Source organism: Aricia agestis, chromosome 9 (genome assembly GCF_905147365.1).
Source record: "Aricia agestis chromosome 9, ilAriAges1.1, whole genome shotgun sequence".
Lineage (NCBI taxonomy): Eukaryota > Metazoa > Arthropoda > Insecta > Lepidoptera > Lycaenidae > Aricia > Aricia agestis.
In genome coordinates, this window is record NC_056414.1 from 199457 (window position 1) to 221785 (window position 22329).

Genomic DNA, 22329 nt, shown 5'->3' on the forward strand with positions numbered 1-22329 from the left:
AAATAAATTCATTTAAGTTCATGATATCGATAAACTATAGTTCAAGTAGGTAATGAGAATCCGTAAACACACGTAAAAAGCTATGCAATTTTTGTAGCCAAATTATTAATTGATGTGACATTTTAGCACTAATGCCTTATATAGCACGAATAAGGGATTATTAAATTTATAAATTATCTTTTTAGCTTACAAAAATACCGATTGAAAAGCCCAAAAAACGTTTATTATTTAGCGGAACCACAAAACTCAACAATATCTAGCATTAAATGTTCACTAAAAACCTTTATTAACACTTTTATTACATGAAATATGCAGACCGACTCCTTTGTTATGTCCTAGTAAGTAGGGCATAACATTAGTCATTACACGCTTTTGACGCTTATACACTGATCAAAGATATTTTACTAGTAAAATATCTTTGACACTGACATAAGGCTCTCTCCAGTCTATAGTAGGTAGGTACCTCAATGCGTCAAATCGTATCGCTGTCTCTATTTTTTTTTCTTTATTTAGAAGCTTTGACAAACATGACGATGGCCGGGTTCGTCGGCGTAATTTTTTGTGCATTCGCTGCAAAACCTAGTTATTGCGCATGTCCAAATCATGTCATGCCATAGCAACGACAACTGTTTACGTCTTGACATTCAACTCATTTAAATAATATTATTACATCGTCGATAATTTCCTCCACTAAATTTTCCAAGTGATCCATATCCATTATAGAACTGGGGCCAGTGACAGATTTTCATGACCAAGTCCCTCCCAACCGAAAATAAGTAAGGGACTTATACTATGAATACTAGCGACCGTCAGCTGCGACTCCGTTAGTGGGGTGGACAGTGGCAGCCTCCCAAAATGAAGAAATTTTTTTTTTCAGTCATTTCCTCTGATTTGAAAATTTGTCAGAGTATTGTTAAAATACTCTAGTAAACAATTAAAAAAATCAGCTAGCTGTAAGTCAGTGAAAAAGTCGTCAGCTGATAAGTTTTAGTAGGTATAGATGTTGCCTTACACCTTTCAAGGTACCAGCTGACAAACTTTCCACTGAAATCATTAAAAATATATTTTTTTTTCATACTCGTATTCAAGGAGCTGATGTATAATCCTCTTATGTTATGGTCAGCTGACTATGTTTTTCTTTCAAAATACTCCATAAACTATACTCTGATAAATTTACAAATAAGAGGAAATGACTGAAAATTTTTTTTCTTCATGGGGGTGGCTGCCACTGCCCAGTGTCCACCCCACCCACGGAGTCGCAGCTGACGGTCGCTAGTATTCATAGTATAAGTCTCTTATGGATTGTACAAAGTTTCGCCCGGGAAGGAAATCATTGACCAAAAATTTACCTGGCTCCCGGGCCAATATCCATATTTTCCATAATAAAATAATCAAACACTATTATAGTGTTATGTAAATAAATTATTTTAGTCAATTTAGGCTTATGTATTTATGTTTAGCTTTTAGTATTTTAATCATGTATAAACAATTAATACGTTGTTTACGACTTGACCAGCAACTTGTTATGGCGTTGCCATGACATGTTTTGCACATGCGCAATAAAAGGTTTGTCCAAAAATACGGCGGCGAACACGGCCGGCCGTGTTCGTCGGCGTATTATGGGCTATGGCTGGCGGCTGGTCAAGTCGTAAACAACGTATATTAATTGTTTAAACGTCATGATTTATAAAAGCTAAACATAAATACATAAGCCTACATTAATTTATTTAACACTATTTAATAGTGTTTGATTACTTTATTATGGAAAACTAGATGTTCCGCGCGGCTTCGCCCGCGTAATTTAGGAATGTCACGGAAACCGTAGGTACATTTTTCCGCAAAAAAAGAAACCTAAGTCCTTTCATGTGGTCTATTCTATATAATTTATTCTATATTATATACTCCAGTACGTTCAAATAAGCCCTTTTAAATAATTTCTCCCGTTTTTTCCACACTTTCCTCTATTTCTTCGCTCCTATTAGTCTTAGCGTGCTAAAATAAGCCTAGTAATATAGCCTTCCTCGATAAATAGGCTATCTAACACTGAAAGAATTTTTCAAATCGGACCAGTAATTCCTGAGATTAGCGCGTTCAAACAAACAAACAAACTCTTCCCAATTATAATATTTTATATTAAGTATTGATATGGATATGGATCACTTGGAAAATTTAGTGGAGGAAATTATCGAGGTATTAATATTACTAGCTATTTGACCGAGCTTTGCTCGGTATTCGATAAAACACGAATAAAATGACATTTTCTAAAAAATCGTTGGAGCCGATTCCGAGATTCCAATTATATAATATATATACAAGAATTGCTTGTTTAAACAATTAGTAACATAGAATATCATTGTGTTTAAAGATATAAGATTTAAATGAGTTATATGTCAAGTCGTAAACAGTCGTCGTTGCCATGGCATGACATGATTTGGACATGCGCAATAACTAGGTTTTGCAGCGAATGCGCTAAAAATTACGCCGACGAACACGGCCAAGTCACTCACAACTTACTTCTTTTACTCGCATCGTGTCGCTGCTGTCGAATTACGACGCCCTCTATAGTTTCTGCACGGTCCCTATTTCTCAGCTTGCCTGATTAAAAAAAATAATGTCAATGTCTTATTGTTCCTATGTCATTATTCCAATCATTTGTCAACAAGCTATCTGCTGTAAGTTGTAACAAATTTTGTAAACTAAATCGAGAGTTTTCTTTTAAACGTAAAGAATTGTCTCATTTTCTGTTGAAATAAAATATTTTTTCCGATTTTCTGATCCTTGCTATCTATTCCTTAAAAAAACGTCGCACAAAGTGCGTTCTTTTATTCACCGACAGCAAGTGAAAACCGTTCAGCTATGAGGTTCCTGTAGGAATTATCGTATAATCGGAATACTCGCCGTATTCAAAACCGATATAAAGTTATCGAAGTGACAATGAACAACATAATGTCGTGGAGCGCGGAGGACGAGGCGACGATCGCGACGAACACGGACGCCACGGAGTGCAAGCGCTGCGCCGTGGAGCTCGGATACTGGAAGGACGAGTACATCGCGTACTTCGCCAAGCACGTCGACCGCAAGGCGCCCGAGATCAACCGCGGCTACTACGCTCGCGTCAAGGCAATGGAGATGTTCATCCATCAGTTCCTAGAGGTACTTTACATAAATGTAAATTGTAACTTGCAAACCTTACGGAAAGGATATTTGTGTGATAATTAATTACAATAGGGTGAGTTATGTTGCACTGGGCAGTGAGTTATTGCTGAGCTCAATAACTTTCCGCCCGGTGCCCATTGCAATCTGATGTCTGGGTAGCTTATTTGTATGATATCTAAATGCTTGAATTTATGCACCATCAATTTGCTTTTAGAAAAAAAAATCAGAAAAATCAAAACCTTGGTCTCATTATACCATCGTATTGTGACTTGTGGCCATGCAACAAAGGTGAATGGTCAGATTTCACTTCTGAAATCTGACCATTCACTTGAAATTATGGAATTTTAAAACACTCCACATTATTTTCCACTACATTTATAACAATAATAAGAGCTCGTGCAAAAGTTCTTTGAATTTTATATATTCCTTGAGATTCTACCAACTATTATTTGTTTATATATTTAACCGATTCAGTGCGGATGTCACGGCAGTCGTGTCATATATTATGTTTTTAACATGTGGCGTATGACATGTGAGCTGTATCATTTAGAAAACGATTGGATCTCCCTCAAATTACACTTTAGAAGGTTCTACTCACATAACCATCTTAATTTTCCATGTAGAACATGCCTATAGACTTCGTTTCTAAATGTTCTGTGAATTGAAAAAAGTACCTAATAATAATTACCACGGTTTGTAAAATTGTGTTGGTCTGAAAAACATTACTAACATTATGTATTACCAAAAAACTTAACAATGAACTTCTTTAAATCTACGAACGTAAGTTACATCGGAAACCCAGATCTATTTAATATACTCATTTTTATAACTTTGAAACCTACAAAAGGTTTGCAACATCTGAATAAAAAATCACTTGCCTGCCATTTTCAGGTTAACACTTAATAAAACTACTCGAAATCAACTCAAAACAATGTAACCTTCCGTTAACAGCAATGGTTTGGGTTAAACTAAATAAATCAAGTTAATACACGTGTAAAAACCAAGAAAAAAATAAACCTTTTTGAACATGGGCAGTGAGTCGGTAGCCGTGTCATCTACTTCTATGGTGTATGTCATGGACAACGAGTCACGAGAAAATTGTATGCCGCCACTACTGAAAGCTTGAAAAATGTGCGCTGCATTGAATCGGTTAATTTAAATAAAGCAATTATTTAGTATTATAAAAAAAACAGAATAAAATGTTTTAGCGCTGTGGAACCAAGTGTCAGATAATAAATTTGGGTTGCGGATTTGAGACCCTGTACTGGAGGCTGAAGGACACCACACAGGCCGTTAGCAATTTCATAGAACTGGATTTTCCTTCTGTCACCAACAAAAAATGTCACATTATCAAAAGAAACAAACAACTGCTGGAGAAAATTTGTAAAGAGGGTGAGGTTTTTTTTACTTTTTTGTTTACTTGTTCTTATATGTATTTGAAAAAATATGAACCTTAGACCCAATTTCACCAACCTCTGTTTGTTAAATCCTAACAAGGCACTACTTAACGGACCTTGGAAAATTAAACAGACTGTTAAAATACTTAAGTCCCACAGTAAAAATTTAACAGCGGATTAGTAAATGCAATGTTAAGTGAACAACAAGTGAACATTCAATTCGTTCGTTCTTGTTATAAGGCGACGAAATTGCAATGTACAAGTTTAATATGACATGTTGGCTGCAATGTGTCATTTTCACCTTATTGGTATAATACCACAGAATAGATAATAGTACAAGTAATAATATGTCATCTGGTAGATAATGCGACCAAATTATTATTATTTGTTACACTACAATAGTTCTTTTTAATTTACCAGGTTAATAATTATGATCTGTCAAAGCTGAAAACATGAATTATACAAACTTTTATTTACTTATTTCGGTTTGGTAATTTTGATACAAGTCAGTGTATTTGCAATGTCAAGGAAAATGCGAGGGCTGAACTTTTGACAAAATGAAAATAAATAATTATGCATAACATGAAAAATAATAAATAATATGTAAGTATTTTTTTTACGTCCGTGGTAAGGATGTGGTGAAACATGGTGGAAACACTCAAAAGTCAAAACAGATTCTTTTATTGATATTGGATATTGTCTTTGACAGTTGTTGTTTTGACTATTATAATGGCCTGTTATATATTTAACGGACCTCCCCAGCAGGAATTAAAATTTAACACCGTGTTAGGCGATTTGACATGACATTCGCGTATGGTGGAACGCTTGATAGCTCTAACAGGCCATTAACTGATTTAACAAGCCATTATTTATTTAACATTGCTTGATGAAACTGGGTCAACCTACTAATAGTCCTATCTGATATTTCCCATCACATTTCTCTCCGTAGGACTGCTGGAAGAAATTTCTGTTAGAGATAAGCAGTTCCTGTTGTGTCGTTTTTCTTCTGTGTATATTTCGTGTTAAAAATGTATGTGTGCAAACCTATTGTTTGACTTTATAGTAAATATTTTACAGAACAATTTTAACAAATTTATCCGCCCAATATGTTAATCGAATAACTCGCAGAAGTGATTGAATAAAATTTCCCAAATGTGCGTCGGCGCGGCGGTCAGACGGCGAGGTGGTCATCCGCTCGGGCGACCTGCACGCGGACGGCTACCACCTGCTGGGCTGCGACCTGCGCAGCGTGAGCTCGGTGCGGCGCGCGCTGGCGGCGGCGGGCGCGCAGCCGGACGCGCCCACGCTGCTGCTGGCCGAGTGCGTGCTCGTATACCTGCGGGCGGAGCCGGCGCGCGCGCTGCTTCGCCACCTGGCCGAGGCATTCTCGCGTTGCGTGCTGCTGGTGTACGAGCAGTGCAACCTGGGCGACAAGTTCGGCGAGGTGATGCTGCGGTCGCTGGGCGCGCGCGGCGTGGCGCCGCCAGACGAGCGGCATGCGGCGCCGCCCGCCGCGCAGGCGGCCGCGTTGCGCGAGGTGGGGTTCGACACGGCGCGCGCATGGGACATGGAGACGGTGTGGCGCGCGCTGCCGGAGGAGGACCGCGCTCGCGCGGAGGCGCTGGAGATGCTGGACGAGCGCGAGTTGCTGCTGCAACTCAACACGCACTACGCGCTGTGCGTCGCCACGCGCGGCGACCTCTTCGCCGACATGGACCTCAACGCGTAGGCGACACTTTTCTCCGGATACTTCGTATTCCTCGCTTTGTCCCAGTGTATCTGTAAATATTTCGGTGTCCGCCGCCACCGCGGTGCGTATTACATTTGTCTGATCTATTTTATCATTACTCGTAAGTGTTAAATATTTATTTATGATATAAAATAAATGCTACACGATGACTGTGTAGTTTTTTTATTATGAGTGTTACTATTTTTGTATTATGTATCCCAATTCCCACCCCGGAGCTTACTTATGTAATGTATGTACTTTAATAGAGTATTCTGCTATATTTCAATCCATTGTAATATTATATTATGCTAGAAAATTCTAGCATACTTTACATTCTATTAAGATTTAAGGCCCAGTAGTCCCTAAAATAGGCAGGTAAGTACTGACAGATATCGCCCTGCCTGCGACCTGCGACCTGCTTATTTTAGGGACTACTCAGTATGAATATCGACGTAAAGGACATTAAAATAACATTCATATCAGCGCGCCTTGTACAGCCTTGTACGCGCTCGCCTTGATAATAGGAAATAGGAGAAAAAACCTTTTGTTTTTAGTATTACACAAATCAAATATAATATCAAACCTCTAGGTTAGGTTACGACAAATGTACTAAATTTTTTGTTTTTACTAGAAAGTGTGTAATTTAGCCATAAAATGATTTAATTATGAGAAACAGCGTTATAACAGTTATCTTTGAGATATTTTTCTATCGAGCAGAATTTTTCAAATTGTGTACTGATGACGAAGTCGCGGGCAACAGCTAGTAACTAGATAAATTCATAGTTTTTCAGCTAGCGAGCTGATAATGATGAACTTTGTTCGGATTTGTTAGGATTTTTTTCAGTTTTTTACATTTTTTATTATTTAAGCGCATATAAATGCAAATCTCAAAATTTAAAGATACATAATATTTTATAAATAGTGTAGTGATGTTACAAAATGATACAAATTCCAAGGTACTTTGAACTTTAGTATCTTATGTTTATTACTTACAAGATTCCTTTTCGGTCGGAGGTTAAAAAATAGAATACTTTAAGAGTCGTGACCGGAACTTAAAATAAAATAATCACAACCATTAATTTTAGTACTTACTTTATTAGTACATAATATGTAAAACATGTATTATAAAAACGAGATATGTGCGTTAAGTTTGAATGCTCGGCATCTTTCAACATCGGCCGCCAATAAACTTTAAATGCGATAACGAAGTGTAAATAATCTATAGTATAATTGCACAGCTCTAGACACTAACGCAGCGCAGCGTGTGCGCCGCACGCGGCCGGCCGCAGCAGCACGCGGCAGCACGCAGTGCGGACAAGCTCGGGCGTGCGGCGCGTCTCGCGTCAACATCACAGACGTTTCGTGTAACACAATATATATTATTATCTCTTTGGACGAGCGATTGTAAATATTTCTTATATTATTTATTAATATATTTAGCGATCGCTACTCGTATACCTACTTAAATATAAATAGCCGACGATATAGTCGCGCCTAGCCCGAACGATATCAAAACGAATATCATCGGTTGCTCGCGTTTAACGATAATTTCGAGAAAGGCCACTCGTAGAAAAGGCATCACAGTCGCAAATTACAATACGAGTTACGACTCGTCACTCGGCACCGCGCCGGGCACCGCGCCGGGCACCGCGCCGGGCACCGCGCCGGGCGCCGCTCCTTTCGTTATATACGCTAATAATACTCTATAAATTATAATGTTGTGATAGCAGGGACCGGATTATATTACGCGAAATGAGGAGTTTAGATATTATGTAAGCATGAAAATGATCAGTTCTTACGTTTATGATTGAATGATTGATACTTGCAAGTATGAAATATACCTATAATATGCACGGAAATGGCCTGAAAGTACAAGTCACGCGAATTTTTATATGTAATACAATCAGTGACGGATTAAGACTACTTGATGCCCTAAGCAATCCATGCCTTTAAACCTTTATCGCCTAAAAAACTTAGTTCTTTTTAACCGATTTCCAAAAAGGAGGAGGTTATATGTTCGTCTGTTTATATTTTTTTGTATGTTCATTGTTCAACGATCAATTCGCCGTTTGCGGACCGATTTTCAAGATTTTTTTCGCTATTGTATACAATATAGGGTATATGGCATGATCCGAATTTGGTGCCATGTTCATTAAAGAGGCGACTTGATGTCGGTATAGTCGGTACCGGATAAGTTAAGTAATAAGTTACTGTATGTCAAGGATCTCAGTTCTGAGCTGGTACCGACTTCAAAACAGTGAAAATTGTGTGCAGAAGTAGTTGAGATTAAGTCGAATTTTGAAAAAGGCACTAATGAAAAACAAGAATTATATTTTCATACTCTTATATATAGTATAGTATAGGTCATTTTAAGAATATCGTTTTTATCTTGGAAGTCGGGTTCAATTTTTTGTTAAAAAATAATAATTTCCTGGAAACTTTTTTGTTATGGTTTTTGGTGACGTAAGAGAGTGATGCCCTAAGGACGGATTTTTTTGTGCTTCCTCTGGTGCCCCCTCAGACGTGCTGCCCTAGGCGATTGCTTAATTTGATTATGGGTTAATCCGTCACTGAATACAATTGATAAATTAAACCCTCGAAATGCGACTGTAACATGGCATTGAAATAAGCAATAGGAAATATTACGTGGCGGTCGGAGCGGAGGCCGCTACTGGCACATACAGTAATAAAGACGACAAAATCCGACATGTCACATCACTCATCAGAAATCAGAATATTGGCCTTTGTCAAACGTCGAACAAAAGCCTTCGTTTACTGTCTCATGTCTGTGCTGGCAGGGTCCGATCCAGCCACCAGGGCAGTTTCGAGTTGTAATAATTTACTATTATTAATTCAATAAATGCAGTTATCAATATAAGAAAAGTACCCAGTAGCCGATTCTCATACCCACTGAATATGCATATAAAATTTGGTAAAAATCAGTAAAGCCGTTTCGGAGGAGTACGGTAACTAACATTGTGACACGAGAATTTTATATATATAAGATAATCCGGTCCATCGATTGACGATATAATACAACTACCGCGCCATCGCCGGTCGGCGAGTCGGGTCTGCGGGCCGCGCCGCGGTTGTGCGAAGTTTTTAAATCTAAGATTTTTAACAGGAACCATACGTTCTACAGCGGCGACCGCTCCCGCTAAAGACGGACGCGACGGGGCGACTAGTGAGAAGACTCTCAATGCGTATACAATCATCCGCGTACACACAGCGAGGATCCTCGTACTAGGTGGGAGCGACCTGCCGCCGCGCAGGCCCGTCGCCGCCCGGGGCGCTAGGAGGGGGCGTGCAGCAGGTCGGGGCGGCGCAGCAGCGCGGCGAAGTATTGGTGCGCCAGGCGCGCCATGTACTGGTCGCGCGGCGGGCGCGCGGGCGGCGCCGGCCACCAGCCCTCCAGGAAGCCGATGTGGCCTCCGCGCGCCGTCACCGCCAGCGCCACGCTGCCGCTGGCGGCCGCCTCGCGCAGCGGCAGAGCCTCCAGCGGCTGGAAGGGGTCGTCGGCGGCGCACAGGCACAGCAGCGGCACGCGCACGTGCCGCAGCTTGTCCGTGAGCGAGGCGGCACGGTAGTAGTGGTCGGCGGACGCGAAGCCGAAGTGGGCCGCGGTGAAGGCGGCGTCGAACTGGCGCACGGAGCGCGCGGCCGCCACGCTGCCGCCGCCCAGCCCGTGCGCGGCGACGGTGTCGCGCAGGTTGCGCGCCATGTGCCACGACAGCGCACGGTTGAGCGGCGGGCCCTCCATGCAAGCGGAGCCGCGCACCACGTCGAGCGGCGAGGACACGACGAGCGCGGCGGCCACGCGCGCCTCCGCTCCGCGCTCCGCCAGGTAGTGGCCCAGGATGAGGCCGCCCAGCGACACGCCGGCCGCCAGCAGCGGGCCGCCCGCGCGCGCCGCCACCGCCGCCACCGCCTCCGCCAGGTCCTCGTGTGACACGGCGCAGTACAGCCGCGGCGTCTGCCGAGTGCCGACATCGGGTTATACGTATACTGACAGTGAGTAGGTCTCGTTTAGAACCCGTCAACCGCTCACACTCGGGCCTGTCCGATGCTGAGATCGACGAGTTATACAGCTCGCGTTCTTATGGAGTTAAAATACATGTATACGAGTACATAATGTATAACATATCGACGGAGAGCTGGCGACCAAATCGGTCATGTGGCTTCAGCTGTACTAAAACTCCGTTAGCTACTTCCCTGAACAACCCTTTTTGATAATCTACGTGCTGGCAGGCCGTGAGCGGTGGGTGTGGGAGGAGTCGGGTGAAAAAAAATAATAGGAGATACAATCGTTTTTCAAATGACACGGCTCCCGTGTCATACGCCACACGTTAAAAACGCGTATGACACGGCTCCCGTGTCATCCGCACTGAATCGGTTAAAAGGCCGGCAACGCACCTGCAACTCTTCTGATGCTGCGAGTGTCCATGGGCGACGGAAGTTGCTTTCCATCAGGTGACCCGTTTGCTCGTTTGCCCCCTTATTCCATAAAAAAAAATGTAACAGCTAGACACTTAAAATTTTCACAAAATCCTTAATTATATTTGTATTTTAATAATTAATAATAAAATCTAAATAAAGAAAATATTTCAGGGGCCTTCCATACGAAAAAAAATTGTCTCCTTTCGGTCTATACCAGTACGGAATCCTTCGTGCGCGAGTCCGACTCGCACTTGGCCGATTATTCATTACTCATTAGCTAATTAGTATCCAGCTGAGCCGACATGAAAATAATAATTATTTTCCTTCTTATAATTAAATTAACGCTGGCAACCCCTTCCCACCACCCGACTGATTTAAAAAAAAAATTCGGGTGCACAGGAAGTATAGAGCAACTGTTTGGAAAAAAAATTAAAGTTGCTGAACCTACATTTTTTTCTTTTTTTTCCCCACCCGACTCCTCCCACACCCACCGCCCACGGCTTGCCAGCACGCAGATTATCAGAAAGGGTTGTTCAGGGAAGTAGCTGATGGAGTTTTAATACAGCTGAACCTACTTTGGTCGTCAGCTCTTAGAGCGCTTACAGGCGAACGGCACGTGTCGGCGGCACGCGTCGGCGGCAGTCGACGGCAGGCGACGGCACTTGTCGGCGGCAGTCGGCAGCAGTCGACGGCAGCCGTCGACAGTTGATCACGCTTACAGTTGTGACGTAGCGCGTAAAGGTAAAGGTCCACAGGTCGGTATTGTACGCAACGGACGTCTCGCATCAAACGGACAATTTTTTTACAGTACGTCCACTGTATCGGCAGCGTACGGATTACCAACTAGACAACAAAATTCCATCCACACCCCCCTTTTGAGCATTCATTTACTAGGCTATTCGATAATCCGTACGCTGTCGAATAGTATAACGTGTCTTTGGCCGTTATCATGTGGGACGTTTTGGCGCGGGCGGACATCACACCCCACTACGGTACGGTGTATGCCGGTCAAAATTATAAAGGGTATAAACTACAAAAATAAGTGACTCAATAGTAACTAGTAGTAGGTAGGTAACTAGATCTAAAACGATGTTAGATCTGGTTACCTTCACAATATCACTTTACTCGGCGCGTGCGTGCAATATTTTTCCAGTGGGCAATAAATTGAACATATTTACTATCTCGCGGACCTACTGACCGGTGTGTGCGCGGCAGACGTTAGCTCGAAGCGCCCACCGGTCACCTCACGCGCCCGCTCCCGTTATCACAGATAGTAGTATCGTTTTGGTACGAGTAATGATAAATGATACTCGATAAGATTAAACTTCTGAAATTGGAGCGAGCAGAGACTAGGCAAGGGATACTAGGATTTAGGAGTGTCTTATTACTTATTATTTTATGTCAAATGTTTACATAGAGAAGAACACAGTATCTGCCACATTGAAAACGAGACACAAAGTCATCGGATTCGGTTTTCTACTCGGCCGAGGCTCATCTCGAGACTCGGTCGGCGATGAGTCCGTATTTATACGAAACGTTCGATCGCCTATCGATATTGAGATAAACAAATTGAGAGTTTCTTTCGGATCGGAGTATAGGGCCTTATAAGGGATGACTCACGGTGAGCGGCAGGCCGCCGAGGCCGCGGTTGTTGTAGACGACGGCGTCGGCGCCGAGGCGGTGCGCGGCGGCGACGAGGCAGCGCACGTAGTCCGCGTGCGCGCCGCCCGTCAGCCCGGGCAGCACCAGCAGCGTGGGCCGCGCCCCGCCCCCCGCACCGCCCAGCTCCGCCCAGTCCAGCGCCAACTGACCGCCGTCCGACAGCCGCAGCACCTCCCTGCGGACACATGCCGGGGTCTACGTGAGCCAAAACGATAGCAAAATGATAAGCGGTATTGCGATTTTTCAACATCGAATATACTCCTACATAAGCCAGTCACAATTTGGCATTGAACTTGCCAACCTACAATCTATGTAGGTAATCAGTACCTAATTACTAATTACATACATAATATGTGGACAATCCATACTTCCATACTAATATTTTATATTATAAATGCGAAAGTGTGTCTGTCTGTCTGTTACCTCTTCACGTCCAAACCGCTGAACCGATTTTGCTGAAATTTGGCATGGAGATACTTTGAGTCCCGGGAAAGGACATAGGATAGTTCCTATCCCGGAAAAATGTACGGTTCCCGCGCGATTAACGAATTTTGGCGCAACGGAGTTGCGGGCGTCATCTAGTTTGTTATAATATTATACCTTCTGCTTGTAAGTGTGTTAGGTGAATTTGCTTCTAATTTGCATTGAATTTTTGTAATGCACTTTCACATTTTCAACATTTGCTGTTTTAAACTTGCATCACTTGTCACACTTGTTGTTGTAAAGTTAACACTTATACCTAGCAGAATAGAGCAACAATCTCGAGCTGTCAAACAAAACCGAAATTGATTTACGTCTGTGTGTAAAAATTTGTTTAAGTAAGTATACACTTATGCTAAGTACTCTCAAAAAATTTTTGCTCGATAGTTTTACTCCAAATCGAGTAATAATTACTATGTGGACCGCAAAACTCACAGCCCGAAGGCTCGCATCGAGCCTTCTCGATGAAATTAAATATATCGATTTAGAATAAAACTATCGAACAATGCTGATTGTGTGGACGAAATCCCGAGCCGCGGTTTTTTTTTTTTATGAAATAAGGGGGCAAACGAGCAAACGGGTCACCTGATGGAAAGCAACTTCCGTCGCCCATGGACACTCGCAGCATCAGAAGAGCTGCAGGTGCGTTGCCGGCCTTTGAAGAGGGAATAGGGTAATAGGGGAGGGTAGGGATGGGAAGGGAAGGGAATAGGGGAGGGTAGGAAAGGGAATAGGGTAGGGGATTGGGCCTCCGGTAAACTCACTCACTCGGCGAAACACAGCGCAAGCGCTGTTTCACGCCGGTTTTCTGTGAGAACGTGGTATTTCTCCGGTCGAGCCGGCCCATTCGTGCCGAAGCATGGCTCTCCCACGTTTTGCTCGATCGAGCAATAACGTCGAACAAAACCCATAATATGTGAGTACTTAGCATTACACAAGCATCTTCCTAAGAGATTAAATTGTCAATGTGCCGATATAAGTGCTGAATGGATGTCAAACAGATGAAAAAAAATTGGTTCTGCTGTCATGTATCACACATCTCATTTTACCATGCAGTGTTACTGATGACATCTCGCTTGCTCAAGCCTTTGTTTCTCTATTCTGCTAGGTATATTAACTTTATGCTTATCACATACTAGCTGTTGCCCGCAACTTCGTCCGCGTGAGTGTATGTTACTAAAATCGAGATTTAGAAAATTGAACAGCCATCTACGACTATTTTATTTGGATCTATATTACACATGAAATTTTTAATTTACATCAAAGACCCAGGAAACTTGAACCTCAGATACTTATCGTTTTGAAAAATCCTTTCTTCGAAGACCGCTTGGCGTGGACAGGGGATGGGGCCACAGGACAGTGGGAAGAAACATGTGACGGAGATAGAGGATAGACTATAGAAGACGGGATTTAATGTAGGCATCTATCCCTCTTTAACCTACCTCTTATTCTCAGATTCATAATCTACAATTAAATCACAATTTCGAGGAGTTTCATCAATTCCATTACTTATCAAGTCACCGTTTTTAGGGTCCCGTACCCAAAGGGTAAAAACGACCCGGACCCTATTAGTCCTATTACTAAGACTTCGTTTTCTGACCATCTGTCTGTCTCCAGGCTGAATCTCAAGAACTGTTACAGCTAGAGTTCTGAAATTTTTACATATTATATATATCTGTTGCCGCTATAACAAAAAATACTGAAAACAAAATAAAATCAATATTTAAGGGTGACCCCCATACAACAAACATGATTTTTTGGCCTTTTTGCTCGATATCAATAATGACAACAGGCAGGCAGTTGAAATTTTTACAGAATCCTTAATTATATGTATACATTAATAAATAATTATAAAATTAGAATATAATTAAAATTTAAGGGCTCCCATACAAAAACACAACTTCTGGCCTATTTTTTCTCTATAACGGTACGGAACCCTTCGTGCGCGAGTCCAACTCACACTTGGCCGATTTTATTGTAAACATGGTATCAAATTCGGGCAATCTATACAACAAAAGAATTTTAAAAATTTGACCACAAACAGCAAAGTAAACATTAACTCCTCCTTTTTTGAAATTCGGTTAAAAAAGTATCTAAGATGTTGACCAGAGATGTAAGTTATCATCATGCCAAATTTCATTGAAATCGGTCCAGCGGATTCAGAAATTAGCCTGTACAAACAGACAAACAGACAAACCGACAAACAGACAGAGAAACAAAAATTTCAAAAACAGTTAAAATGTGTTCTATTACTCTTCTACAATGCCCCTGACTCGTTTTTTCAAGTTTATTTACAATGTACAAAAATTTTACCTCTACGATTTTATTATAAGTATAGATATAGATTACAAAAATGGCTCTGTAATTTTCCTGTAATTTTGGTGTGTATTGCTTCTTTACACTAAAGAAGCTAAATATTAGAATAAAAAAATGTTATATTGGTCTTTTAATTTTGTCAAAATGAGTATAAGTATAATAAAAATCTTTCTCAGTAAGTACTTATCTTAATTTTAATGACTGTAAAACAAATCACTGTCTAGTATTCAAATAGTATACTTAATTATTATATTCTTTTTATCTATACTAATATTATAAATGCGAAGGTATCTCTGTCTGTCTGTCTTGCTTTCACGCCAAAACTACCGAACCGATTGTAATGAAATTTTGTATACAGATAGTCTAAAGCCTGAGAAAGAACATAGGCTACTGGAAAAAAGCGTTGTAAGGGGGTGAAAATGCGTAAGTAATTACGTTAGTTCCAAAAATTCAAAATAGATGGCGCCGTGCGTCCTCTACATTGGTGGTATTATCTTACATTCAGTTTCCGATTTTTTTCGATTGTTATTTCTTATGTACGTTATTTAATAAATCAGTACTTTATCTATGCAGTGAGCCAGTGACATAACCTTAAACCTATCAATGATAAATAGTTTATGGGTAAAGTTATGTAATTGCGGGGCTAAATAAGCTTAAAAATTTGGCGTAAAATATAAAGTTTAATTTAAAAAATTGAAATATTATTATGTGCACACTGCACAGCTGTTTTGATTTAAGGGGTACCAGGATTTTTTTATAAAAGCTTTTGACACCAATTTTGTTGACATCGCGCGCTATAAACTGAAGTCGCGGGCAACAGCTAGTCTTTGATAAGTATAGAAATTAAGTTATATAATATTACTATGTTAAGCAATGAAGGACAAAATATATATAAACAACTTCCATTAAGTAAACTATTACTCATAACTCATAAGTCATAATATTATACCAAAGAGTGTTGTCTAGCTATGTATTTATTTATTTATTTATTTAAATGGTTGCCAACAGCATATGCATTTAAAATATTACAGTTAATAGAATACAAGAATTTTCAATTCTGATGCACACACCTTTATAGGCAACACAACATTCATTTTAAATATAATGTTAACAACAACATGTAAAATTACATTAAATAGAGTTTAAAAACAGTTAAAAATGAACATAAATTAAAAAGATTATTATGAAAAAAAAATACAAAATAAATTCTGAAATAACTAATAAGTACAACATTGATTAAAATATAAATTAAAAAAAAAAATAATAATAATCAAATTTCAATTAACTACATCATATTATTTAATAATTACATAATTTTGTATATTAAAACTATTTTAGACTATGTCCATTGTGATTATAATATTATGTTGTATAAACAGGAAATAAATATGTTTATTAAAGTATTAATTCAAATTAACCTTTGTCTTCACACAAAGACAATTAACTAAATTAACTCTTTAAAAATATTATTGTTCTATTTGTACCAAAACTAGCTGTTGCCCGCGAATTCGTCTGCGTTAACATAGTATACTTAATAACAAAGATGGATAGTTTTCCCCCTTTTGTGGTTCCTTATACAAAGAGTAAAAACGGGACCCTACTTAAGCAAATGTCAAATGCAAACGTCAATAAACTTTCATATTTCTAACTTAAGAAATGGTGGTCTTTCATTCCAACTTTCAACCCCTATTCCACCCCTTTAGAGGTAGGTTTTCCAGAAATGCTTAAATAAGTATCTTTTTGTTTTTAACAGTAGCCGAAAAATAAAGCTTCATGTTGCTAACTCAAGAAATGACGGACTTACATTGAAACTTTGTACCCCAATTTCATGCCCTGGGGGTTGAATTTCCAGACGCGCTTAAACAACATATTCATTTATGATTTATTTTTGATCAGTAGCCCAAAAATAAAGTTTCATGTTTCTAATTCAAGAAACAACGGACTTTTATTCAAACTGTCAACCCCAACAGCCGGTGACCATCATCAAATAAAAGGGGGGCTCGGGGGTTGCAGCCCCCGGCCAAGACAAAAACAAACACAATCCAGAAAGTCCAAAAGTAGGTCAGGTTAGAATCGTGACTGTGCTGCAGCTTACTTACTTAGCAGCCGGCGACCGTCACAAAACACCCTCAGAATTCCAAAAATTTCAAAGGTGAGAAGCTCCAAAACTGGGGGGGGGGGTTTCTCAGTGTTGATTTGGTACGGGGGGGTGTTTACCCTTCCTCCCCACTCCCCCCTTACCTCCGCTCCCCATCAATCTTAGGGTATGTTTCCAAACCTTTACCAATGTTTAATTAAAATGTTTTTAATAAATAATTAACTTAGGTGGTACCTTCTATACTGGACCGGTGGAAGCAGGTGCGAGCGTATAATGGAGCCGAGAACAGTTTGAAGCCGGGACTCTACACACCATGGTGTCGGCCAGTATGACTCTTGGAGTAACGGCACTTCTTCCTCCAGAAATTGACGAAATTTACCTTCGCGGCATACTAGCATTGGTTTCTGAAATTAATAGCTAAAATGTTGGTCACATTTTCACATTACATTTATGCTGTACTATTGCTTTGTGTACAAGAATAAAAAAGTTTTTTATTAAAATGTTAATTGATAAAGTCAAAATAAAAGATTAAAATATTAAATATGGTAACATTCAAACATAAGATAATCTTATGAATTTTAATATAGAATCAAGAGCCATATTAAATTTAGAGGTTAAGTTATATTGCCTCCTATACCGAGAAAAAATTGATTTTACCTTGACGACTTCCAGGAGATAATATGTTATGTACAATACTGAAAGAGAAACTACTACAAACTCTTTCCTGACTTCTAGAATATATAAAAACGGCCCAAACATATTGAAGGCTTTACGTATTTATATTCAATGCTAATCTACAAACTGCAAAGAGAGCACTACATTATTATAGTATCAGCTGATTCCAAATTCATTTTCTACGAAATGAAACATGAATGAATGAAAATGTATTTTTTTTTTAATTTATTGGGAGCTGGAAACGAGTCCTTTGCTCCAAAAAAAATACAATAATACAGAATACAACAGATTAAAATAAAAAAAAAAAAAAAAGGAATGTCTTTCTTCTATGTTGGTTCTCACCACAGGCTCTCACCAATGTTCACACTAATGCACTAAGCACTATTTACAAAAAAAAAAAAACAAAACACTACCCCCGCGTTCCAGATGACTTTAAGTGGTGTGTGGTGGACTTTAGGTGTGTGTGTGTGAGCCTAAAAGTAAACACTGTGTTGATTTGCTCCTCGAGTTTTTTAAAGAATTCCTAGTCCTCGGCTGCCGTATACACTAATACTTCAATGGACATCCTAAACAACACCTTGAAGAGCTAAAGTAGCATGCAGGCGAAGCTTAAACACAATCTTCAAGACACTTTTTTTGGCTGAAAAGGTACCGATTTTCAGTTTTGTACTTGATCGGCTTACTCACACATAGAAGACGTTTTGAAAATTATCCAATCAGCAAAGATTTTAACGAAATAAACTATTTTTAGGGTTCCGTACCTCAAAAGGAAAAAACGGAACCCTTATAGGATCACTTTGTTGTCCGTCTGTCCGTCCGTCCGTCTGTCAAGACCCTTTTTCTCAGGAACGCGTGGAGGTATGAAGCTGAAATTTATATCAATTACTCAGGTCTACTGTCCCTTGAAGCTGTGAAAAAATCAAACTTCTAAGCCAACGCAATCAAAAGATACAGCCGTTTATGCCGCAAATTTTCGACACTTGCAAGGGAATCAAAACCTACAGGGTGCTTCCCGTGAACTCAGAATCTTGAAATTTGGTACGAAGCAACGTCTTATAGCATAGATAAAGGAAAAATTACGAAAACCATAAATTTTTAGTTACATCACATAATATATTTTTTTTTAATAATTTTAAACTTACTACCCATTTCCTCATAAACGCGTAGAGGTATTAAATTGAAATTCATACCAAATACTCAGGTCTATAATACCTTTAAGCTGTCGGAACCCTCGGTGCGCGAGTCCGACTCGCACTTGGCCGGTTTTTTTTTCGTTATTAAATTTGTAAAAACAGCTGTCATACTCATGGAATTAATATGTACTGCTGTACGTAGTACATATTAATTCCATGGTTTATACCGCCCGAATTATTTGAACTGATTGACGTCTGACAGGTGACAACGCACCTTGAGTACTGTCACCTCACATAGACTATATTGCAGCGGTGTTGCCAGCCATACTTCTTCTTCTTCTTATAAACAGGCTTTTTTGCCACAAGAAATCCAAGTTGTGCAGAATGTCACAACAGTTATCTTTTCACTGCTCAGGTTGTAATAACTACATAACCGAAGGGAAAATCAGATGCTCAAAGTGCCGACGTTTCTATGACACCGTGTGCGCAGGCATCTCAGGCGAGGCGACACTGACCCCTGAGTTCACCTCGAACTGGACGTGCCAGGAATGCCGGTGCAAAATTCCTAGAGGGGATAACTCTGAAACCCCAATACGATCTCGCACTACCCATCATAGCGAGCCTTCCATTGGGACTCCAGGTATTTTTTCTTCGCCAATGTCTATTGAAAATGTTACAACTGTTCGTGGATCCCGTCGAGCTCATGTTGAAGCTGTAAATGTCCCTAACGACCATAACATAATGCGAGAAATCATTAACGAAGAGCTAGTGAAAATTTTCGAACAAAAGGTGCCCGAAATGATCACTCGTGTTCTTGAGCCTTTTAATACTAAATTTATACAGACAGTGAATGTATTAAATCAAAAAATAGATAGTCTCCAAAAACAACTGCAGTCGTCAGTGTATAAAGCTAACTGTACTCCATCCTCCAGTGCAAGAGCTATGGAGACCTCCGCGAAGAAGCTCTCAGAAACCCAGCCGTCTACATGCCCCAAAGCTGCAAAGAAAGGCCAAGCTGATTCCGATACCATAACATCTCGTGCTAAATCGTCTAAAAATGCCCGACCAAGACCAGATGCATATCCTTCTAAGCGAAATGCTGTCACTTTGCAGCCTAGCACCCATGCAACGCAGCCAGTCGCTCTGTCCGGCAATACTATTGATGACAAAAGAAACGATATACCATCCGCTTGGCAAGACACTTCCTCTCTGCCCCCAGCAACTGCCCAAAACACTACCTCCTTGGAAGAAACTGGCTGGACAGAAGTTCAAGGTAGGCGAACTCGGTCATCGTCCAGTTCCGTCTTACGAGGGACGGCAGCGCCTGGAACAACCAAACTTAGAGCTAGTGAGAAATGGAAATATTTGCATCTCTACTATGTCAGAAAAGGGACATCGAATGAAGAGATACGTGCACACCTTGACAATATCATTGGTGAAAAGAACACATGCACTGTAGATGCTCTCAATTCTCGTGGCAATTACGCTTCTTTCAAGTTGGGGGTGCCAACTAGATTAGTGGATAAAGTTATGGCACCCCAAAATTGGACAGAAAATATTTGTATTAAGTACTGGCGCAGAAATTTTTTACACACAAAGGCCCAGTAGCTCACCCCGAATTCAAAGTACCTACCATCACGCCCACTCCCAAAGTCCGAAATACAAACGTTCATATCCTGTACCAAAATGTAAGAGGTATCAAAACAAAACTTTCTACGTGGCGATCTAATATGATGATTACTGAACATGACCTTATAGCAGTGACCGAATCGTTCTTAGACACTTCGATTGATGATAATGAAATCTCTGCAGGCAACTGGAGCATATTACGCAGAGATAGATTATCTTTTGGAGGCGGAGTTTTGCTTGCATCTCGCCCAGGCATATTATTGAACCGATGTCGTCAACTCGAAACTGATCATGGGGAGGATTTGTGGGCCTCTTTCTCCTATCTGGGCTCCTTAATTTACGTCTGCGTTGTTTACCTCAAGACAACTGCAGCAGATGATGAGTATATGTCATGGTTCTACAAGGTCGAAGAAATAATTTCTAACTTGAAGGGACATTTCATAATTTTGGGAGACCTTAATATGAATAGTGCATCTGTTACCATAAAAAAATATTATTGTTATTTCTTAAGTTATTGTAATATGTATGATGTAAATGATGTGATGAATATGCACGGGAGTAAGTTGGATGTTGTTTTGACGCGGAAGGGCGCTGTCGCTAGTTGTGACTATGTACCGGGAATGGAACTGGTCCCGATTGACCTATATCATCCTCCTCTTGATGTTACTGTCTTCATCGTGTCGTGTAAGCCCACTGAGGCTATGGAACCTAGTAACGTCAACAAGCGGCATGATTATAATTTTACCAGAGCTGATTTTGTGCAATTATACCATACTCTGAAAACTGCCCCTTGGCACAATGTTCTAGATAATACTGATACCCATTCTGCTACCGATACATTTTATAACATCTTGTATAACGCTTTCGACACTTCTGTTCCCATGAAAAAAAGACAATCCTCGGGCAACAGGCGGTATCCTGTCTGGTTTACTGCAGATATACTTACGGCCGTTCCCAATATTTGATCTATCTCTGGTTTTGCCCTACTAGAGATAGGAATACTCACATTAGACATTAGAGACATACATTTTATGTCAATTGTGAGCTATTCCTATCTCTAGTAGGACAAAACCAGAGATAGATCAAATATTGGGAACGGCCGTTAGTGGTCTAAAACAAAAGAAACGACTGCATAATAAATGGAAACGTACTCGTTCTGAGCTAATCTACACTCAATTTAAGAACCTGCGTTCGGAACTGAAAATGAAAGTAAAGGCCCTGTATAGCTCCCATTGCTCTGCCATCGAAAGCAGATTGATCAAATATCCAAAGCAATTTTGGCAGCACATTTCCAATTTAAAATCTAAGGTTTCAATTCATTGAAATCCCCTAGATTATTTTATTATTTTTCTTTTAATATTGAATAAAAATATATTACTAAACTTTATTACAGCTCGACGAGGTTTTATGTGAACGTGGCGAGAAAAGGAACGAACGCTTCTATCATACAAAAACGTCATTTTTGACAGTTCTCCTTTACCAGCAGCGCCCATTGACATCATTGACATAATCACTTAAAGCCTTGTCGAACTGTATTCATCTTTTCAACATCTCGAATCTCGCCCTCGATTAGTTGTTGTGGCGCTCAAGTAATTTAGAGATGGTAAAAAAATTTGA

General features: G+C 40.2%; 2 protein-coding genes across 2 annotated transcripts; one reads left to right on the forward strand and one right to left on the reverse strand.

Moving 5' to 3' along the window:
- Positions 1–2658: 2658 nt before the first annotated feature.
- Positions 2659–6452, forward strand: LOC121730235 (leucine carboxyl methyltransferase 1). The gene is made up of 3 exons (XM_042119198.1): positions 2659–3153; positions 4365–4548; positions 5729–6452. Exons 1-3 carry the CDS (start codon positions 2935–2937, stop codon positions 6280–6282), a joined length of 957 nt encoding a protein of 318 aa, XP_041975132.1. The 5' UTR covers positions 2659–2934; the 3' UTR covers positions 6283–6452.
- A 3059-nt stretch (positions 6453–9511) lies between these two features.
- LOC121730233 (phospholipase ABHD3) lies at positions 9512–18136 on the reverse strand. The gene is made up of 4 exons (XM_042119196.1): positions 17933–18136; positions 17510–17679; positions 12340–12556; positions 9512–10255 (listed from the first exon to the last, which is right to left on the reverse strand). The coding sequence occupies exons 1-4, from the start codon at positions 18032–18034 to the stop codon at positions 9575–9577; spliced, it is 1170 nt and encodes a 389-aa protein (XP_041975130.1). The 5' UTR covers positions 18035–18136; the 3' UTR covers positions 9512–9574.
- Between the last annotated feature and the right edge of the window lie 4193 nt (positions 18137–22329).

What these genes read in the sequence shown, in the direction of transcription:
- LOC121730233 (XM_042119196.1), bottom strand. Translation starts at nt 18,034, where the DNA reads ATGTTTGGGCCGTTTTTATATATTCTAGAAGTCAGGAAAGAGTTTGTA. An exon ending in ATCTCCTGGAAGTCGTCAAG is followed by an intron (nt 17,680 to 17,932) that starts GTAAAATCAATT and finishes TATTAATTTCAG; the next exon opens with AAACCAATGCTAGTATGCCG. An exon ending in CCACCGGTCCAGTATAGAAG is followed by an intron (nt 12,557 to 17,509) that starts GTACCACCTAAG and finishes ATGTGTCCGCAG; the next exon opens with GGAGGTGCTGCGGCTGTCGG.
- LOC121730235 (XM_042119198.1), top strand. Translation starts at nt 2,935, where the DNA reads ATGAACAACATAATGTCGTGGAGCGCGGAGGACGAGGCGACGATCGCG. An exon ending in TCATCCATCAGTTCCTAGAG is followed by an intron (nt 3,154 to 4,364) that starts GTACTTTACATA and finishes AAAATGTTTTAG; the next exon opens with CGCTGTGGAACCAAGTGTCA. An exon ending in GGAGAAAATTTGTAAAGAGG is followed by an intron (nt 4,549 to 5,728) that starts GTGAGGTTTTTT and finishes CGCGGCGGTCAG; the next exon opens with ACGGCGAGGTGGTCATCCGC.